The sequence below is a fragment of the Leuresthes tenuis genome, unplaced genomic scaffold, assembly GCF_036924035.1.
Source record: "Leuresthes tenuis unplaced genomic scaffold, fLeuTen1.0.hap1 SCAF_5, whole genome shotgun sequence".
In the NCBI taxonomy this organism is placed as follows: domain Eukaryota; kingdom Metazoa; phylum Chordata; class Actinopteri; order Atheriniformes; family Atherinopsidae; genus Leuresthes; species Leuresthes tenuis.
In genome coordinates this window covers 35,001,364-35,023,709 of record NW_027325359.1, presented here as the reverse complement: position 1 = coordinate 35,023,709, position 22,346 = coordinate 35,001,364, and the positions used below count along the sequence as shown (strand labels likewise).

General features: G+C 42.4%; 1 protein-coding gene across 1 annotated transcript in view; it reads right to left on the bottom strand.

The window, feature by feature from the left end:
• The window catches only part of trhr2 (thyrotropin releasing hormone receptor 2), a 41,323-nt gene extending 19,894 nt beyond the window's left edge, over positions 1-21,429 (bottom strand). Inside the window, exons 1-4 of the mRNA XM_072386739.1 lie at positions 21,300-21,429; positions 11,314-11,999; positions 3,302-3,434; positions 419-570 (exon numbers count right to left, since the gene is read on the bottom strand). Of these exons, the coding sequence (XP_072242840.1) occupies positions 419-570; positions 3,302-3,434; positions 11,314-11,696 (668 nt within the window). The 5' untranslated portion in view covers positions 11,697-11,999; positions 21,300-21,429. The remainder of the gene's footprint in view (positions 1-418; positions 571-3,301; positions 3,435-11,313; positions 12,000-21,299) is intronic.
• Positions 21,430-22,346: the final 917 nt, after the last annotated feature.

Sequence of the window (22,346 nt, the reverse complement as noted above, 5' to 3'; positions counted from 1 at the left end):
CCTGAAGAGTTTCAGATCAATGGTAGATGAAAATACACTTTTGCATACTTTTTTTAGTGGCAAAGGTCGTGTTTTAGTTAGTGATGCACCCAACACAGTCTTTAGAAATGATTAATCATGCAGAAATACAGGAGGAGTGGTAATTCAGGCCCATTTTGTGATGGCCGAAACCCCTAAAAGAGAATCCCAGCTTTGTAAATTTGGTGATTTTATGCTTTTTTTGCATCTGTTCTTCATAAATGTGTTGGTTGCTTGATTCATCGTGTGTTTTAGGAGCAGCAGAAAGGTGAGTGACACTGCTGCCGCTCCAGCTCTCTGCTTATTTCTTCGGTGAACTTAAAAACCTCCTAAAAACCACCCAAACAGCCAAGAATTCATCAGCTTATCATACTGAATCCACAGAAGTTTCACGCTGTACCTGAGGTAGAGGATCCGCGCTATCAGAGCGTACAGCACGATGGCGAGGAGCAGCGGTATGACGTAGAAAATGGCGAAGTCGATGAGGTAGATGGGCAGGTAGAGCTCCCGTTTCACTTTGTAGCCACACAGCACATGACCGTCCTGTTCGACCTGAACATCACAGACATGGAGAGGTAATGATGTGTCACATCTCAGCAGAATAATACGGCAAAGAGCTCCTAAACACCCTGCAATTTAGGCAGTGTTTGTATCAAACAGGTCCTGGAAATCACAAATGTTTCACACGTCTGCTGTAATAACTGAGTTTAGTCTGGAAAGCACAGCAATTCAAAGCACATCTTGTTTTTTATCGAGTTATATATGAAAGACTGAATTGGTCTGAGTCTGAATGTCAGATTTCTTCCTTTTTTTTAGAGGAAAGTTTTCTTTCTCAGTTATTTCCTCTGAAGTTTTAGCCACAGTGAGTGAGTTGGGGTTCACAGAAGGGAACAGGAATGACTTGGACCTGAGCTTTTAGAGCTTTTAGATCAACAAACAGATCCCAAGATCACTAAAACTCTGCTCCAGACATTAACTTTCTGCTGAGCTCATATATTCTATATTACTCTCATGACTTTTGGCTAAATCGCTTAAAGACTTACTCAAAAGATTTTCTGTTAAATACACATTTTGAGAGGAAGCAAATAGTTTGTCCCTCTTGGGCTACAGTAGAAAGATGGCAGCTCAACACGATGGGCTGTAAGAAGGAGGACGTGTCTATGGACAGAAAAGGCTCGTTTAATTCTAATTTGACGTAATTTTACACTAAATTCCCCAAAATACTACACACTGGAACTTTAATGTACAATAATGTACGTCTACTTTTAACCCATTGTGTGTCTTCACATGTCATTTCTTAAAGGGGAACTCCGGTATTTTTAAACCTGGACTTTATTTCTGACATGAAATACGTTCATCTGCTCACCGAGAACAGTTTGGTGAAAGTCGGCGTCCTTCGGAAGATATTTAGATAACTGGAGATCCATATAACGGAGTGAACGGGGCTTAGAGGATGCAGCCTCTAAATAAGGCATTATCTGTCTTTATTTCACCAATACTTTAAGAAGAATGAATGAATGAACGTGTGCTATAGCTCTGTTAGCTCATAGCTGCTGTTATGTGGCTACTTGCAGCTATAGGAGAGCTAACGGAGGGATTTCTACACAGGCACTCTACTGGGACCACTTCATCCACACGCCCCCCTGCAGCACAGTTTATTCACTCCGTGCTCTGTGGCAGTCGGCTAACTTCACACAGAGTTTGCTGCTGATAGTTTTGTGCAACATGGCAGGATATTTATCAGATTTTGACAAAGTGAACGACGACTTTGAGTAAGATGGACGTTCTTACCGGAGTGAATGAGCTGTGCTGCAGGGGGGCGTGTGGATGATAGCCGCCAATAACAACAACACAGCAGCTATGAGCTAACAGAGCTATAGCACACGTTCATTCATTCATTCTTCTTAAAGTATTGGTGAAATAAAGAACGTATTTCATGCCAGAAATTAAATCTAGGTTTAAAAATACCGGACTTCCCCTTTAACTTTCAGAGTAACACCAGCTGTCACATTAACTGCAGTAAAAAGTACAACATATTGTATGTTTGGTTGACATTTATGATGAATTAGAGTAAAATAGTTGAATGTTGAGTGTTTTCCTGTAAGTAGATATTTAAATATTGTGTTGGTTCAAAGAATGTTTGACATGACAAGAGAATATCGTCATGTTTAAAGAGGTATTTTCGACAGTGAGAGTTAGTGAAATGCTGTCATACAAGCTCACGAAAGAGAAAAGGCCTTTTTTCTGACGGCAAAGTTTTAAAGGACTCACAAAGGCAGCGAACTGGTAGATCTCAGCTGCCCAACCTGTGGCCCTTTCATCAAGTCATTATGAAAAAAAAAGCATCCCCTCAAGAAATCATCTATATTATGTGGAAGAAAACAAAAATACCTCCAAAGAACATGTTGAACATGTGAAAACTATATTAACTAAATGATGATATTACAGCTAACAGTGGCTCTAAAGTGCAAAACATTTCACTTTTATGGAAAAGGCTGGATCCTGGTTCCTTTAAGGCAACAATAAAACCGTGTTTCTGACTTATTTTGAAGCTCACTGAGTTTTCTTAAGCTGGTTTCAGGTCCTAAAACCTGCTCTAGAGTCCCCGGGGGGCGAAGATACTGCAGTTTACAACTTTGGTTTCCAGCCCTGCACGACACTATTTTGTTTTACGATCACTTGACATTTTTGTGGGCTTTTAATGGTGTCTTTGTGATCGCTTCAAACGTGACACCAAGCTCATGTGAAAGGCTGTGCGAGTACAGGGCTCACACAGACCTTTTTGTTTGTTTTACGCTGGTGTTACATCCCACAGTGGCCAAATTCTCTCGGGTTACTTGGAAAACACTTCCCTTGAGCCGTTGTTGTCATCTAAGATTCTACCTTGAATCTGGCTTCATATTCACAGCTTTTGATTGGACAGTTAAGGCAGAAAATGGCGATTATGCAGCAGTACTCAGACTTAGACCATCTCAGAGGAGGTCCAGTTTAAAACCACCAAAACCACAACTGGAGATGAGCACAAACGTACCTATTTCACATTTTCTAAAGCAGGGATGTCAAACTCCGGTCCAGGTTTTAGATGCTTCCCTGCTTCAATGCAGCTGAATCAGATCAATGCATCATTAGCAGGCTTGTGCAGAACTTAACAATCTTTCGAAGAGATCAATTTCATCTGAATCAGGTGTGTTGAAGCATCTAAAACCTGCAGGACAGCGGCCCTCGAGGACCGGAGTTTGACATCCCTGCTCTAAAGGGGCCGGGCTCATTATTATCATCTTACTTGAATGTCCACCAGGAAGAACCACTGCATGCAGTAGACACAGGTGAAGATCCAAACCCCAGCAATGATCCGCTTGGCGCGTGACACCGTGCACACGGTGTGAGCTTTCATGGGATGGCAGATGGCGATGTACCTGACGAGGAAGCAGGAGAACATTTTTATATTTCAGTTTCACACCGGTGAGCTGCTAATGCTAATGTGGTGTTGTGTGAAAAGTGTTTCATCTATTATTCATCCACACGGGAGGCATGAAAAACTAAAATGTACAGAGAGGTCAGGTCATTACGGTGGTGGTATGAGGATTTCTCTTTAATCTCTTCGAGTTCCGCTCACACAGAGACAATCAGCATGGAAACCGATTGGATATGTGAGGTGTTTCATAGTTTAATCATTTCTTATACTTTCCAGACTGGAGCTGTTATTCAACCGTTCAAAGATCGTAGGTGAGCAGATGTCACTGACCAGCTCTGGAGAGCCGTCACGTTTCAATGTGCATTTTTAAAACAGCAGTATAGGGCTTAAGAGCTTAACCTGCCATCAAATTAACAGGAAGGTTTAGTCTATAAAAAGCCTGCAGAGTGTGGAATACGATGTTCCTTTGTCATAGATACGATTCAGATTGGATTGTTGTTCAGTGGCCAGTCATAAGATTTGTTTTTAGTGGTAAAGCCGGATTTTTAAGGACATGACTGGTATTTTTTCATGTTGCTGCATCATGGAAAATGTTCGGCCCTTAACACAGACATTCATAATAATGAATACATGGATTAATAATAATGTATTTACCCTAATCTCTTCACCACAGATATCATGGCTGCTTTCTTTACTGTCAGTATGAGCTGATATGGCAGAAATGCAGCAGTACACACAAATACTCAGCTGTTTACAATGTTCTGGCTTTTTAAAACATACCTAAAATAACTTCTATTCAAATTAAACTGTTGCAATATGTTTTATTTTCTGATAACTCAGTTGATAAAAATCTGGGAAACTTTGTTTTAGATCTTCTGGCTTTTATTAGAAACAATATTCTCCATCACCGACGTTCCAACGTTGTTGTTGAGCAGCTGATAGATCGGCTCTCTGGTCCTTTACATCAGCCCATATCATCAGAGATGGAAGGAGAACAGAGTCCACCTGAACACCTCCTCTGGTCCTTTACATCAGCCCATATCATCAGAGATGGAAGGAGAACAGAGTCCACCTGAACACCTCCTCTGGTCCTTTACATCAGCCCATATCATCAGTGATGGAAGGAGAACAGAGTCCACCTGAACTCCTCCTCTGGTCCTTTACATCAGCCCATATCATCAGAGATGGAAGGAGAACAGAGTCCACCTGAACACCTCCTCTGGTCCTTTACATCAGCCCATATCATCAGAGATGGAAGGAGAACAGAGTCCACCTGAACACCTCCTCTGGTCCTTTACATCAGCCCATATCATCAGAGATGGAAGGAGAACAGAGTCCACCTGAACACCTCCTCTGGTCCTTTACATCAGCCCATATCATCAGTGATGGAAGGAGAACAGAGTCCACCTGAACACCTCCTCTGGTCCTTTACATCAGCCCATATCATCAGTGATGGAAGGAGAACAGAGTCCACCTGAACACCTCCTCTGGTCCTTTACATCAGCCCATATCATCAGAGATGGAAGGAGAACAGAGTCCACCTGAACACCTCCTCTGGTCCTTTACATCAGCCCATATCATCAGTGATGGAAGGAGAACAGAGTCCACCTGAACTCCTCCTCTGGTCCTTTACATCAGCCCATATCATCAGAGATGGAAGGAGAACAGAGTCCACCTGAACACCTCCTCTGGTCCTTTACATCAGCCCATATCATCAGAGATGGAAGGAGAACAGAGTCCACCTGAACACCTCCTCTGGTCCTTTACATCAGCCCATATCATCAGAGATGGAAGGAGAACAGAGTCCACCTGAACATCTCCTCTGGTCCTTTACATCAGCCCATATCATCAGAGATGGAAGGAGAACAGAGTCCACCTGAACACCTCCTCTGGTCCTTTACATCAGCCCATATCATCAGAGATGGAAGGAGAACAGAGTCCACCTGAACACCTCCTCTGGTCCTTTACATCAGCCCATATCATCAGAGATGGAAGGAGAACAGAGTCCACCTGAACATCTCCTCTGGTCCTTTACATCAGCCCATATCATCAGAGATGGAAGGAGAACAGAGTCCACCTGAACACCTCCTCTGGTCCTTTACATCAGCCCATATCATCAGAGATGGAAGGAGAACAGAGTCCACCTGAACACCTCCTCTGGTCCTTTACATCAGCCCATATCATCAGAGATGGAAGGAGAACAGAGTCCACCTGAACACCTCCTCTGGTCCTTTACATCAGCCCATATCATCAGAGATGGAAGGAGAACAGAGTCCACCTGAACTCCTCCTCTGGTCCTTTACATCAGCCCATATCATCAGTGATGGAAGGAGAACAGAGTCCACCTGAACACCTCCTCTGGTCCTTTACATCAGCCCATATCATCAGAGATGGAAGGAGAACAGAGTCCACCTGAACACCTCCTCTGGTCCTTTCCATCAGCCCATATCATCAGAGATGGAAGGAGAACAGAGTCCACCTGAACACCTCCTCTGGTCCTTTACATCAGCCCATATCATCAGAGATGGAAGGAGAACAGAGTCCACCTGAACATCTCCTCTGGTCCTTTACATCAGCCCATATCATCAGAGATGGAAGGAGAACAGAGTCCACCTGAACACCTCCTCTGGTCCTTTACATCAGCCCATATCATCAGAGATGGAAGGAGAACAGAGTCCACCTGAACACCTCCTCTGGTCCTTTACATCAGCCCATATCATCAGAGATGGAAGGAGAACAGAGTCCACCTGAACACCTCCTCTAGTCCTTTACATCAGCCCATATCATCAGAGATGGAAGGAGAACAGAGTCCACCTGAACACCTCCTGCTGAGGTGATGCTGCCATCTCCTCTGGTCCTTTACATCAGCCCATATCATCAGAGATGGAAGGAGAACAGAGTCCACCTGAACACCTCCTCTGGTCCTTTACATCAGCCCATATCATCAGAGATGGAAGGAGAACAGAGTCCACCTGAACACCTCCTCTAGTCCTTTACATCAGCCCATATCATCAGAGATGGAAGGAGAACAGAGTCCACCTGAACACCTCCTCTGGTCCTTTACATCAGCCCATATCATCAGAGATGGAAGGAGAACAGAGTCCACCTGAACACCTCCTCTGGTCCTTTACATCAGCCCATATCATCAGAGATGGAAGGAGAACAGAGTCCACCTGAACATCTCCTCTGGTCCTTTACATCAGCCCATATCATCAGTGATGGAAGGAGAACAGAGTCCACCTGAACACCTCCTCTGGTCCTTTACATCAGCCCATATCATCAGAGATGGAAGGAGAACAGAGTCCACCTGAACACCTCCTCTGGTCCTTTCCATCAGCCCATATCATCAGAGATGGAAGGAGAACAGAGTCCACCTGAACACCTCCTCTGGTCCTTTACATCAGCCCATATCATCAGTGATGGAAGGAGAACAGAGTCCACCTGAACACCTCCTCTGGTCCTTTACATCAGCCCATATCATCAGAGATGGAAGGAGAACAGAGTCCACCTGAACTCCTCCTCTGGTCCTTTACATCAGCCCATATCATCAGTGATGGAAGGAGAACAGAGTCCACCTGAACACCTCCTCTGGTCCTTTACATCAGCCCATATCATCAGAGATGGAAGGAGAACAGAGTCCACCTGAACTCCTCCTCTGGTCCTTTACATCAGCCCATATCATCAGTGATGGAAGGAGAACAGAGTCCACCTGAACTCCTCCTCTGGTCCTTTACATCAGCCCATATCATCAGTGATGGAAGGAGAACAGAGTCCACCTGAACACCTCCTCTGGTCCTTTACATCAGCCCATATCATCAGAGATGGAAGGAGAACAGAGTCCACCTGAACTCCTCCTCTGGTCCTTTACATCAGCCCATATCATCAGTGATGGAAGGAGAACAGAGTCCACCTGAACACCTCCTCTGGTCCTTTACATCAGCCCATATCATCAGTGATGGAAGGAGAACAGAGTCCACCTGAACACCTCCTCTGGTCCTTTCCATCAGCCCATATCATCAGTGATGGAAGGAGAACAGAGTCCACCTGAACACCTCCTCTGGTCCTTTACATCAGCCCATATCATCAGTGATGGAAGGAGAACAGAGTCCACCTGAACACCTCCTCTGGTCCTTTCCATCAGCCCATATCATCAGTGATGGAAGGAGAACAGAGTCCACCTGAACTCCTCCTCTGGTCCTTTACATCAGCCCATATCATCAGAGATGGAAGGAGAACAGAGTCCACCTGAACACCTCCTCTGGTCCTTTACATCAGCCCATATCATCAGAGATGGAAGGAGAACAGAGTCCACCTGAACTCCTCCTCTGGTCCTTTACATCAGCCCATATCATCAGAGATGGAAGGAGAACAGAGTCCACCTGAACACCTCCTCTGGTCCTTTACATCAGCCCATATCATCAGTGATGGAAGGAGAACAGAGTCCACCTGAACACCTCCTCTGGTCCTTTACATCAGCCCATATCATCAGAGATGGAAGGAGAACAGAGTCCACCTGAACACCTCCTCTGGTCCTTTACATCAGCCCATATCATCAGAGATGGAAGGAGAACAGAGTCCACCTGAACTCCTCCTCTGGTCCTTTACATCAGCCCATATCATCAGAGATGGAAGGAGAACAGAGTCCACCTGAACACCTCCTCTGGTCCTTTACATCAGCCCATATCATCAGAGATGGAAGGAGAACAGAGTCCACCTGAACACCTCCTCTGGTCCTTTACATCAGCCCATATCATCAGAGATGGAAGGAGAACAGAGTCCACCTGAACACCTCCTCTGGTCCTTTACATCAGCCCATATCATCAGAGATGGAAGGAGAACAGAGTCCACCTGAACACCTCCTCTGGTCCTTTACATCAGCCCATATCATCAGTGATGGAAGGAGAACAGAGTCCACCTGAACACCTCCTCTGGTCCTTTACATCAGCCCATATCATCAGTGATGGAAGGAGAACAGAGTCCACCTGAACACCTCCTCTGGTCCTTTACATCAGCCCATATCATCAGAGATGGAAGGAGAACAGAGTCCACCTGAACACCTCCTCTGGTCCTTTACATCAGCCCATATCATCAGTGATGGAAGGAGAACAGAGTCCACCTGAACACCTCCTCTGGTCCTTTACATCAGCCCATATCATCAGAGATGGAAGGAGAACAGAGTCCACCTGAACACCTCCTCTGGTCCTTTACATCAGCCCATATCATCAGAGATGGAAGGAGAACAGAGTCCACCTGAACACCTCCTCTGGTCCTTTACATCAGCCCATATCATCAGAGATGGAAGGAGAACAGAGTCCTCCTGAACATCTCCTCTGGTCCTTTACATCAGCCCATATCATCAGAGATGGAAGGAGAACAGAGTCCACCTGAACTCCTCCTCTGGTCCTTTACATCAGCCCATATCATCAGTGATGGAAGGAGAACAGAGTCCACCTGAACACCTCCTCTGGTCCTTTACCTGACATCAGCTGCTTCTCTTCAGCCGCTGTGAGCTGCTTTTCTTCTCTTCAGGTGTTACTGATGCTTTACTTTGGCTTCTCTGGATGGAAATCCCATTTCCTTCAGCTGCTTTCTTACAGTTCTAACACAAACATCGACTCTTTTCTGTTTTTAGACATGTTGCTTTGAGTTTCCTGTCCTGAATCTTTGACCTGGCACAGCAGACTGGGAACAACCAACATCTGTTGCCACACTGCTTCTTGAAGGAGTTCCTTTCCATTGTTTCCACTGACAGCTTTCTTTCTGAGGCCATTTTTCCTGTTAGTCAGCAGCAGCTGCAACACAATGCAGCTCATTCGGCTCTGAATTAACTCTCTTTTAACTGCAAAATCGTTTGCATATTTAGACTTAGCAGGTATTTGTTTTTGAGATGTGATTACACAGGGATTCCATCTTTTTTTCTTTCTATTTCATCTGAAAAAAGGATATTAAAGGTACATTTTACAAAGCTCAAGTGTGAAAGTATTAAATTATTTTGTGTAGACCTGTTTTTGGTTTATTTTTACTAAAAAAGAAAAGCTGAATGAACATCCTCAGACAGCAGTGATTCCAACATCTGTATCCCACGGTGAATTACACTTAAAAACCCTGTTATACTGTGGTCATTTTGGGGGAAACCGTGACAGTCCCACAGCTACAGTTTTCCCCTTTCAAAGCAGAAGGAATCCTACACTGACTGCGCCTGCATGATATTTGTAAGATACATTGACAGTGAACACTTTCATACTGAAAGCTAAATCTAAAAGAAGTATGCAGCAAAGTAGATTAAAAGCTTCTGTTCTGTAAGGATCTCTCAGTGTGACGCATCAACGCATCGTTAGCTTTAAGCTGGGAGGAAAAGGAAGCTGCATATTTGTAGCTAAATTAGAACAAAAAGCAATTGAAACCGGAAGCAAACACAGTGGAAATGAAAATAAGGAAGTGAAAAATGGCGGTCCGAAGTTGGTTGCCTCATGGACTTCCTCGTGAGGGTGTTGGTCACAGCTCCAGAACCCTGTTTGCTTCATTGGTGTCATGGTTGTCACTGAAGTATATCTTGTGCTTACTCCCAGATGCAGACGCCAAAGGCTTATGATAAGACAGCATCTTCACCAGGGGAATGAGAACCTATTGCAGTGTTTCTCCCTGTACTGACATCATCATTTTTTGACAGACATTTAGGGGTTTTGGTCTCTCAACATAAAAGTGTATCGCTCACAGCTCTTCTTCAGCCTCGTGGTTCTGCTAAGTCATCAAATCATGCAAAAACAATTTTAAAGGGGAACTCCGGTATTTTTAAACCTTATTTCTGGCATGAAATACGTTCATCTACTCACCGAGAACAGTTTGGTGAAAGTCGGCGTCCTTCGGAAGATATTTAGATAACTGGAGATCCATATAACGGAGTGAACGGGGCTTAGAGGATGCAGCCTCTAAATAAGGCATTATCTGTCTTTATTTCACCAATACTTTAAGAAGAATGAATGAATGAACGTGTGCTATAGCTCTGTTAGCTCATAGCTGCTGTTATGTGGCTACTTGCAGCTATAGGAGAGCTAACGGAGGGATTTCTACACAGGCACTCTACTGGGACCACTTCATCCACACGCCCCCCTGCAGCACAGTTTATTCACTCCGGTAAGAACGTCCATCTCAATCAAAGTTGTCGTTCACATTGTCAAAATCTGATAAATATCCTGCCATATTGCACAAAACTATCAGCAGCAAACTCTGTGTGAAGTTAGCCGACTGTCACAGAGCACGGAGTGAATAAACTGTGCTGCAGGGGGCGTGTGGATGAAGTGGTCCCAGTAGAGTGCCTGTGTAGAAATCCCTCCGTTAGCTCTCCTATAGCTGCAAGTAGCCACATAACAGCAGCTATGAGCTAACAGAGCTATAGCACACGTTCATTCATTCATTCTTCTTAAAGTATTGGTGAAATAAAGACAGATAATGCCTTATTTAGAGGCTGCATCCTCTAAGCCCCGTTCACTCCGTTATATGGATCTCCAGTTATCTAAATATCTTCTGAAGGACGCCGACTTTCACCAAACTGTTCTCTGTGAGTAGATGAACGCATTTCATGCCAGAAATAAGGTTTAAAAACACCAGAGTTCCCCTTTAAGAAATTCTTATCTTGATATTTGCAATGGTTTAAATAGATTATTGGCTTGTATCAGATGACAGGTTTGACATTTATACTCATGGATGTGACTGAATCAACTGTTTTATCTGTCAGTGATCGCGTTGCTTCGCTCTTCAGCGTATTTTCCAGGCCTAAACACTTACCCTATTACATGAAATTACAACTCAGAACATTTCAAAATGAACAATAAATGCCGACTACTCTGAGCCAGTAAAAGCTGAAGCAGCTCCATCCTCACCTCTCCACGGTGAAGGCAGTGATGGAGCAGGACGACACGTTGATTCCCAGGTACTGAAAGTAGGTGATCCCAAGGCACCCGGCATCTCCAAATATCCATGTGCCGGTCAGACTGTCGGCCACATTTGGCAGCCCAGCCGCTACCAGCACCGTTAGGTCGGCTATGGCCAGACTCACCAGGTAGCAGTTGGTAGGCGTCCTCATGTGGCGTGTGGTCAGGACCACTGCGACCACCATGATGTTGCCTATGATGCCCGCTCCACATACCAGCAGGACCAGGAACACCGACACCGTCTTATACTCGAGGGAGTCGGAGACGGCGATGTTGGAGCTCAGAGAGATGTTGGTTGGGGTGTCAATTCTGGAGCTAGCGTTGTCGGTCATGTCTGCTGTGTTTCTTAGTCACAGGTGAGATTCATTTGATAAGCGATGAGGGCCCTGACCTGTTTTTTCTTCTTCATTTAGGACTATTTTTCTCATTTAAAGTCAGATTATGAATTCGATTGTTGGGAGCTTTAATGTGTAGCAGATAATATCTGATGTATTCCAGCTCAGGAAGCTTGGGATCGCTGCTTGATCAGTGGAAAAGTCCTGTTCTGGTTCTCTTGTCTTGCTCCATCACTTGCTTTCACTGGACCCCTCGAGTCGATTTATCCCAGAACTTCCAGGCTTAACTCAGTCTGCCACCTAGAAATAAAAAAGGAGTTTAATTAATTCACACAGAAAAACAGTGGTTTCTTTGGCCTTGAAGGTCTCTGGGTTTAAGCCTCTTTTGGAGAAGCACAAATGGATGAAAATGTTACATAAACAAAGGTTTATCCTGTGTTTTCAGATCCAAAGCGCTGAAATAAATAATTTAATACAGTAATACTCCAACAATATTCAACTTGTGTGCACAATATTTGTGGCTCTGTTAGCTGCACTAAAGCAGGAGAAAAAAGCAAACAAACAAAGCAAAAACTGAAAGTTCAGGTTGAGAAATATGTGGAAGTCTTCAGATGAAGAGGAAACAGATCTGAGGGCAGTTGCATTCAGGGGCGTAGCACCAAATTCTGGGTCCTATGCACAAGCCCCAAGCCCCCCCAACGCTGAAAGCATCCAACAACAAGGGCTCACTACCAGTCCAGTTGTCTAACCACACATTAATTTCTTAAATGTACAACAAGAATATTCTAATCACACAAGACTTCACTGAAGTTTTGTTTATTTGCAGGATGATTAAAAGCTGTAACAGTAAATGCCACCAAAGGCTGCCTAAAAACTAATTAGGCTATAGCCAAACATAGGATACAGTAAAACACAGAGCATGACTTTGGTGTTGTCTGACGGGGCTTGTGGTGGTTTATTACTATTAAGTTACCTTTTTAGTCCAAGAAAAGGTTTATATTTGTCAGTTTCCATTTGATGCTGTAGCCGAAACGTCGGGCTTTAACATGGGGGCTCGTCCAGGATCATTTGAAACTTCTTCTGTTGGTTTATTAAAAGTTGACATGGTAGCGTTCATCACCCTTTAACTTTGCCTCCTTCAAACACTTGTTACTTACTTGTGCTTTGTCTCTGCTCATCACATTTTTCTAATCATCCCAGCTGAGGTTTCGCTTCAGAGTTTGTTTGTGGATTTTACTTCTGATCTGCTGTTTCCTCTCGAGTTTCGTGTCTCTGGTGGCTGTGAGCTCGGGTGGGTTTTGTACCTTATCTTTAAATTCAGACATGCCCAAAAGGCCGAACCAGTGCCAGTCTTCCTTGAGCTGTTTCAGAATTAGGTTTTATATCCACCTTTGAATTTTTGGGGGGTTTTAAGCCTTTATTGTCACTGTATGATGAGCTCAGAGCTCTTTCAGGACCAATTTCAGGGAGTTAAAATCTATCCAGAATCTACAGAATTCTACATTCTCTTGTCAGAAATAGTTTCAACGGTATGAAAAGCATCATCGGTTCTTAGATCTACTTTGACTATTTCCTCTCAGACAGTAAGAAGCCAAGATGTTTCATGTTTTGTCTCATTAATTTTTCTTAATTTGCAAATAAATATCATTTCTACACCTCAGACCTGCAGCATCCCATAAAGTCAGTGAACCTTTTCCCACTTTGTTTCCTTCTGCCAACACTTAAAGCCGTTCTGACTCTGAGGAAACCAGGTGATGCAGAGTTCCAGCTGTTATTTTGAAATTAACTCAAACTCAGGTGAAATTACATCTTATCGAACTATTTGTTCTGTCTGAAACTGAAATAATTTACTCTAAAATATTTAGTTTTTTCCAGAAAAAAAAAAATCTCACATTTAGGTGAAGATTTTGGTGGTTTTATTGGGAAATGACTGGATATAAAAACATGAAACAAACCATCTGTAAATTCATTAATGTTCATATTGTTAAATAAAACCTTCATTATGGTGGTTTATTTTAATTTAAACTTAATGGAGAAGCTGATTGATAAATTACAAATCAGAAAATAATGGAACAGCATAGAAAATACAAATAAAATGAATAAATAAATCTTAGACTTTTACTTCCTGTTCAGCTTCATTTAATCTGTGAACAAACATAATTTCTACACCTCAGTCAGTGAACCTTTTCCCACTTTGTTTCCTTCTGCCAACACTTAAAGCCGTTCTGACTCTGAGGAAACCAGGTGATGCAGAGTTCCAGCTGTTATTTTGTCCCATTCCTCCTTAAACAGGTCTTAAGGTGTGCAGCAGTGCGGGGGGGTGGTTGTTTCTCTGCTGGGGACAGGTCAGGACTGCAGGCAGCCAGTCCAGCACCCGTACCTCTTCTTCCTCAGCCAGGCCTTTGGAATGTGGCAGAATGTGGTTTTCCATGGTCTGCTTGAACAATGCTGGGACGTCCCAGGAAAAGATGTGGCCTTGAAGGCAGCATATGTTGCTGTAAAATGTCAGGGAACTTTTCTGCATTAATGCTGCCGTCACAGAAGTGGAAATGAGCTTTGCCCCCTGATCCAACCCCATACCATCACAGAGCCTGGCTGCAGGGACTGGTTGCTGACAGCAGGCTGGATGCTGCTTTTGCTCTTTGCTCCATTTCTTCCAACAAAGATGTGGAATACTGATGGGTCTGACCACAGCACACGTTTCCACCGTGTGACGGTCCATCCCAGACGCCTCCGAGCCCAGAGAAGTGGACGAGGTTAACATCAGGCTTCTTTCCTGCACAGTAAAGCTTGTGAATGGAACTCTGTATTGTGGTGCTGGACAAAGGTTTCCACAGTAATCCCTTGTCCATGTGCTTCTATCAGCTGCTGATGAATGACGGTTCCTGATGCAGCGTCTGAGGGGTCAGAGGTCACGGGGTCCAGCTTAGGCTTGCTCCCTCGTCCTTTACACTGAAACTCCTCCAGATTCCTTGAATGCTTTAATGATATTCTGCTCTGTAGAGGCAGAAATATGCAGATCCCTTCCAGTCTTTCTCTGAGGAACATTGTTTTAAACACAAACTGGAGCTCCTCTGAACATCTTTGCTGCTCAGACTCAGTCATGGAGGCTGCTTTAGGACCAGATCAGGGTCACAGTCACATCTATATCTTTTTAACTTCAGTACTAACCCTAAATCCCCCGTTCCAACTTATCTTGGAATGTGTGACAGGCCTGAAATGGAAAAATTGATCGAGTTACTAAATTAAATTAAGTTGTTAAGAAAAAAACACGAACCGTCGGATCCATTTCCTCTGAAATGAAATAAACGTAAATCGTCCCAACATTTTCTGATTTGTTGCTGTGTTTTTCCCCCTCTGGTGTAATAAGTTATTATGATTGTGACATGAATACAGCCTTTTCATTCTGACCCGGGTTAAAAAGTGTCTCAGTTCTCGGTTGGGAACCTTCCTTCATTCTGCTTCATGTTGACCTGATTTGGAGCATTTCAGCACATTCCTTCACGCTGCCAGTTCCCTGTTCTGACACGCACCCGAAGATATTTAAGATCAGGTCCTTGGCATGTTCCTGCTCGAGGAGGCAGCCATTACAGGATGGTAAACAGCATTCATGAAGAAACATGTGGTGACATTTAAAGGATGATTGACTGTTATTGACGATCTGTCAGCTTCAGCCGGTCAGTGCACTCTTAATTCTCATCAACAGCGTTTCCTTCTGCAGAGAAAGGCTTTAGTTTCCTCCCCACTCTGTGTGAACTCAGGAGAACATTGTGGTTGAAGTTCAGGGGATCGGATTCTGCAAACAATAAGATGCCGCTCAAATTAACAGAGATAATAAACCTCTTGACCTGCATCTGCAGGCAAATGACTACAATAGCTGTACAATTCTTCTCAATCTGCAGGTGATATGTTGCTCTGAAGCGTTAAACTACAGAGTGCACGAAAGGAAAGGAAAGCTTCGTCCAATTCTGAGTCTGTACGTGTTAAATTTCACGGTAATCTGACAGAATAATGGTGCATAAAGACGAGGAATTCTCTCTAATCAGTTAAAAACATCAGGACACGATGGAAGTCTCGTCATTGCATTTGAATCTGTATTTGGCTCCATTCTTTGGGCCACAATCCATCATTAAACAGAATCTGAATCATTAATCTGAACAACTTTTTCCTCCTGATAAGACACCACTCAGAAGCTGGGATTAATGCTCGTCTAAAGAATCATTTCAACACTTTACCGACATGAACATTCAGGCTAAAAGGTGGCGTGAAACCTTCTGTTTGTGTTCTTCTGTTCATCTTCTGAGTCATGGTGGAAATCCCCTAATGGACTCCTGAAACACCTGCCCTGTGGAAATGTGCTGGAGGACTCTTATTAATATTTACAACTACTTTAATGGAGCGCAGGGTTACTAATGTTCCTGTGTTTCTAAATTTTCTACAGCATTTAGCAAAGGAAACACTAAGCAAAAATGAGGGGTAGGACCTTAAGTAGTAACTCAGGCTTTGATTGTGCAAAAGAGTCCTGATCAGCCCTCATTTCTGTCTGTTTCCTTCCAAGCAGCCAGACTTTCTTTAATATTTCAACTTTCCAGCTTTCTGAAGGTATTTCAGAGTTTTTCTTTGGACATTTTCTGCTTTTTCACTCATTTTTTCCACTTAACTCTGAGCTATGAAGCATTCAGGCAGGAAAAAGGCTCCTAACTCAAGGGATGAACCAGTGTTGTGTCGACACAGAACAGACAACTTAGTAAAGAAGCCATTTTAAACTGGATCTTTAGGCACTTTGTCACAAAGACACATCATTTGTTCCCATTTCTTTAGCTGCATCTATGAAAAATAGCAAAGAAAACACAGTTTGACAGACAGAAAATAGGATTTCTGCAGCAACAAGGTGATTCCCAAAGAGCTATTAGCTGAAAACTTGGCATATCTCATTTGAAAAAGCTGGAAATATTGCCTATCAATGCAATAAAGAAATGAGGAATGAGGAAATCATCTTTTTACAGGAATCCTGCAGAGCTCAGATTCAGAACCAGAGCAGAAACTGGCTTTAATGAGATCTGGAGTGCTTATTTATTAAGATGCAATATTCAAATGTGGCTTTTAGGCACCCCAAATAGTGCACTCAGGGTATAATCAAGCTCCTTTTGACATAATAATCTGACAAAACACAGAAAGCGTGTGATAATTTCTCCTCTCATGATGCACTTATGATGCCTCCTAGTGCATTTCTCATACAGTTACAGCCACATTTCTGAAATCCTGGATGGCAGGAAGAGAAACTCCTGAAAGCCGTTTCTCACCCTGTCACTGCTGGAAATGTTTCTCAGGTTACTGGGGAACAAAGTGTTGTCGTTTAAAGACGTTTGTGTGGAGGTTTTTACGCAGCTGAAAGCGAGTTAACCAGGATGCGTTGCACTTTTCTTCCAGCCAAACACAGGCACTGGACCTGCCCTGCTCAGGGCTTCCTTCAATAAATTAAGGTGGACATGAAATGAAAAGTAATCTACTTCCACAACCACTCTTTGTTCCATTATACGTGCACACAAGGTGATTTCCTCTCTATTTCTAACCAGCGGAGGTGCTTCAGGAGCAACGATTGGCTCCTGTGGTTCAGCAGTTTACACACAGGAGAGAGGGCAGCTTCATTTATGGATCTCACATAAACCTACGCTGTGCTTATTGATGGCTTTATGTCTCATTGTGAAGGCAAAGATTGTGAAGATAATTCCACTGGGAAAAGAAAAGCAGCTTCAGGAAAAGTCCTGCCAGAGGAAGGCCGTCTGGTCATGTCCCACAGGACCAAATTCGGCTCAAATTCGGCTCAAATTCGGCTCAAATTCGGCTCAAATTCGGCTCAAATTCGGCTCAAATTCGGCTCTTTACAGGGAATAGACAAAAAGCTACTGACAATCAGAGATCTGTGGCAGTGAGGCACAAAAAGGGAAGTTAAACTACTGATTGGGCTCATATTTACGATGCTGTGATGTCATTTTTCGCCTCCTTCTACCTCTCTATAAGCAACAACATGTTGTAGTCGAGCAATAAAACACTGGAGACACTTTATGCTAAAGAATCTGCAGAGATGTTAATGTTACTGGAGCCGTTAAAATGTAGTAATTTACGATCTTTCATTGCGTGTGACAGTTTAAAGCTGCACTAAACATCGAATGTTTCAGTTTTATAATATAGGTACGAAAGGAGGATTTTTTAGCCCATTTTTCACCGGTTTGTGAACATGTATTAACTCTTAAATCTGCACCCGACTCCCTGAGGTCGAGCAGCAGAAGATGAGAGACATCGTGTGACGCCTGCTGGACCATAGCAGGGTGAACTGAATGTGTCAGAGTGGTTCGTGTCACTGTTTATGAGAGCGGCTGCTTGTTCTTTGTTGGACACACAGCAGGCTGCAACTTAAACCTGATTAACGGGGAGAAACAAATCTGAAGCCATCTTTTGGAAAGCTGAAAAGAAAATAAATCTGAATCAGCCGAGTGGCTCTACCTGGTTTCCAGAGAATAAATATGTAAAATATGGGGTGTCATCAGAGAGCTGAAGATGTCAAACAAGCAACTGTGGTGGATGTCCATAAGAGGAATATCTGGAATATTATATCATATCTGAAATATTGTATCATATCTGGAATATTGTATCATATCTGGAATATTATATCAGATCTGTAAAATATCTGGAATATTATATCATATCTGGAATATTGTATCATATCTGGAATATTGTATAATATCTAGAATATTGTATCATATCTGGAATATTGTATAATATCTGGAATATTGTCAAATATCTGGAATATTGTAAAATATCTGGAATATTATATCATATCTGGAATATTGCATCATACCTGGAATTTTATATCATATCTGGAATATTGTAAAATATCTGGAATATTGTATCATATCTGGAATATTGTATCTCATCTGGAAGATTATATAATATCTGGAAGATTATATCATATCTGGATTATTGTATCATATCTGGATTATTGTAAAATATCTGGAATATTGTAAAATATCTGGAATATTGCATCATATCTGGAATATTGTATCACATCTGGATTATTGTATCACATCTGGAAGATTATATAATATCTGGAAGATTATATCATATCTGGATTATTGTATCATATCTGGATTATTGTAAAATATCTGGAATATTGCATCATATCTGGAATATTGTATCATATCTGGATTATTGTAAAATATCTGGAATATTGTAAAATATCTGGAATATTGCATCATATCTGGAATATTGTATCATATCTGGATTATTGTAAAATATCTGGAATATTGTATCATATCTGAAATATTGCATCAGATCTGGAATATTGTATCATATCTGGAAGATTATATCATATCTGGAATATTGTATCATATCTGGAATATTGTATAATATCTGGAAGATTATATCATACCTGGAATATTGTAAAATATCTGGAATATTGCATCATATTTGGAATATTGCATAATATCTAGAATATTGTATCATATCTGAAGATTTTATCATATCTGGAATATTGTATCATATCTGAAGATTTTATCATATCTGGAGTATTGCATAATATCTGGAATTTTATATCATATTTGGAATATTATATCATATCTGGATTATTGTATCAGATCTGGAAAGACTCCGGTGAGTCACAGAGTTTATTGTTTGTTATCTGATGATATTTTAATCTTTGCCGGTCAGGTGAGATTATTCCATTTATTCTAACATGCATCAAGTCTTTGAAACAAAGAGAGTATGAAGGTTGTTTTTTTCTCATTTCAGTTAACTTTTTCTTATTGATATCTTCTACATGTGAGTAAAAAATGGGGATGGGATCCAGTCCACTGCTGTCAAAGGCTCAAAGTGACCTAACCCAAGACCATTCAAATGATTGTATTTACTCAAAAACTGTGTTGCCTGTAGGTCTTGGACTTTCTCTGCGTAATTCCCTGAGGCCACGCCTCGTAATCTATAGCCTCTTTCACACATTGTTGTGCCTTACAGGCCAAAATGAAGCCAACTGCTGTTAATCTAAGCAGAGGAAGCTCATCCCCGCACCACAGATGCAGCATCTGGGAATCAGCTGAGTGACCACAGCAAACTGTTTCTACCTTCCTCACCATCTCAGAAGTGTTTCAGGACAGGATGAGCAACAGCGGGGCACCAGTTCTGCCTTGAAAAGGCGCAAAGAAACATGTGGAAGAGGCCAGTAATTAACCCTTTACTGTCACTGTGCTAATCAGAAAAGATAATGAACTAATTCACTGTTTTTTCCAGAAACTTTCCTGTTAATGCCGGTCTTTACTGGAAAGCCTCAGCAGGCACAGATGATCACTTATTGCATCTCTAACTCTCAGAAACCTGCAGCTGAGACCAAGAAAATGGTTTAATTTCTTTATCCAGCCCTTATTTCTTTATGTTTTGCTTCCAAGCAGCCAGCCAGGCTTTGTCTAATCTTTAAAAGTTGTCTTAAGGAATAGGTCGAAAAGCCTTCTGAATTTCCCTCAAGAAGCCTGGAGAACTATTCCTGAAGACTCCTTAAAGAAATGACAGAAAGCTTGTCTCAGAGGGTTCAGGCTGTGTTGGAGAATAAAGGAGCTCAGACCAGATATTCACCTTAAAGCTGCTGAGAACTGATAAAAAAACTCTGTTTCTGCCTTATAAAGTGCATCCATATTTATTTCAATAAATCACAGCATCTATTTCCTGTTTCCCTGGAATTATATAAAGAAATGAAGGCTGGATCAGGACCCCTGCATCATTTTATCAGGTTTTCATCCATCAGAACCAAATTCAGATAAAACACAACGATGAAAGATCATGAGTCATAACTAAACTGCTCCGTAACACAGTCATTAAAACACTTTAATACAAGAAATAATAACATGATATGTAGGATATACACACAAATTCCCCGTTGATTGATGAAATCTGAGCTTTTCTGATAAACATTTGCAGGTTACAGCATATTTCAGCAAAGAGGGGACACAGACTTCTTCTTCATTGTTTGGTGAAATAACCAAAATTACACAAATACATCAAACTGGGAGGAAAGACTTGTTCTCTTCCTTTAGTTCCCAATTCTTTCCTCCTCGCTGTGAAAAATGAGACTGAAAATCATCACTCGGCTGCACTGTTTCCTGCCTGAGTTGAAATAAGATTCACTTATCTCCTCTCTGGAGAGGGTGATGGAAAAGAAAAGAAAATTAGAGGCGCAGCAGCCCGGGGTCAGCAGCCAGGCTGAGGAGTCAGAAGCAGGTTACCGAACCTGCAGCTGCTGCACTGATCAGCCGGAGTGACAGAGAGGCAGCTGTGTGCTCGATGTTTAGTGAATTTCACTGAATCAGCATGGAATCAACAGGAAGATTTGGGCTGAAAACTTACAGCCTTTGGGGGGTAAGTGGGTAGATCAGCTAAAACTAACCCTCAGAATAAAAAAAACTCTTTTTTTTTTATTTTACTAATAAAAACTTATCTGAAAGAACAGATATTTTTAAATAAAATCATATTTTTTCCTCCGCAGAGGCAGGAGATCAGACCACCAAACACTGCAAACTTCTTCTTTCTCTTTCAAGGGAAATAAAAGCAACTTACCTTTGCAGCAGCTCCATCCAGGATCTGTTTTAATCCCCCTCGTGAGGTAAATCTCTCCAGCGTGGGAGTGAGTGTGTGGCTTCAGTGGCTGTTTACAGCCTGGTCGGCAGCAGAGCCATGCTTTAACTGTGCAGAGCGCAGCTACTACAGACCGTCACACTCACTCTGGAGGCAGCACTGCTGCCTTCAAGATAAAAGCACGCCAACACGGATTTGGTGATGTCACATAAATCATGCTCTGGAAAGGTGTCGCACCAGTGGCTGCAGCCTTGGACATGTTGTTTACTTCTCTGTATCTTTTTAAATCTTTCTAATGAGGTTGTTTTTCTGTGGAAACACACATTTTTATCTTATAATGCTGGTTTGGCTGCTGTGCTGCTGGATTTCTGCTTGTAAATATGAAAGTGGACTCAGCTAACTGAGCTTTCCAAAGCCTAAGCAATGACTGGAATAAGAACCCAGGTGCAGATGAGTTGAAGAGGAGACGTCTGGGATGTAGAGTAGGAACAAAATGGAGAAAAATGAGGAGGAAGTTTAAAGCATTTCTTCCTTTGATCATCAGGGGAAATGTGAGATCTCTGGTGGATAAAATGGACGAGCTTGGAGGAAACAACAGGAATATCAGGAAGAGACGTTGAACTGCTGGCTGTGCGTTTCTGTCCATGTTGTCTGCTGAGAGTTCACCTGAGTTACCTGCTGACGCTGTGTGTGACATCATCAGCTGAGCTGTTGCTAAGCAACAGAAACAACAGCCCAAGCCACTGATGGAGACCTCTGAAGGTTTCTACCTTCCTCTCTGCTGCACTTCAGCTTTCTACATGTTTGTCAGCTGATTTATTTTATTTAGTTGTCTACAATCTGTAATAATATATATCATATATGTTATATATTTATATGTTTTCACACACTTCACTCACAAAGCAGTGAGCTGGAACATGTGATCACTTTATCGTGATATATTTGCTGAAACTCAGCCAGTCTCACAGCGCAGGGACGTTAATTAGTGGAAAATGTGATGAAATACAGCTTTAGTGTGGCAGAGCTGAG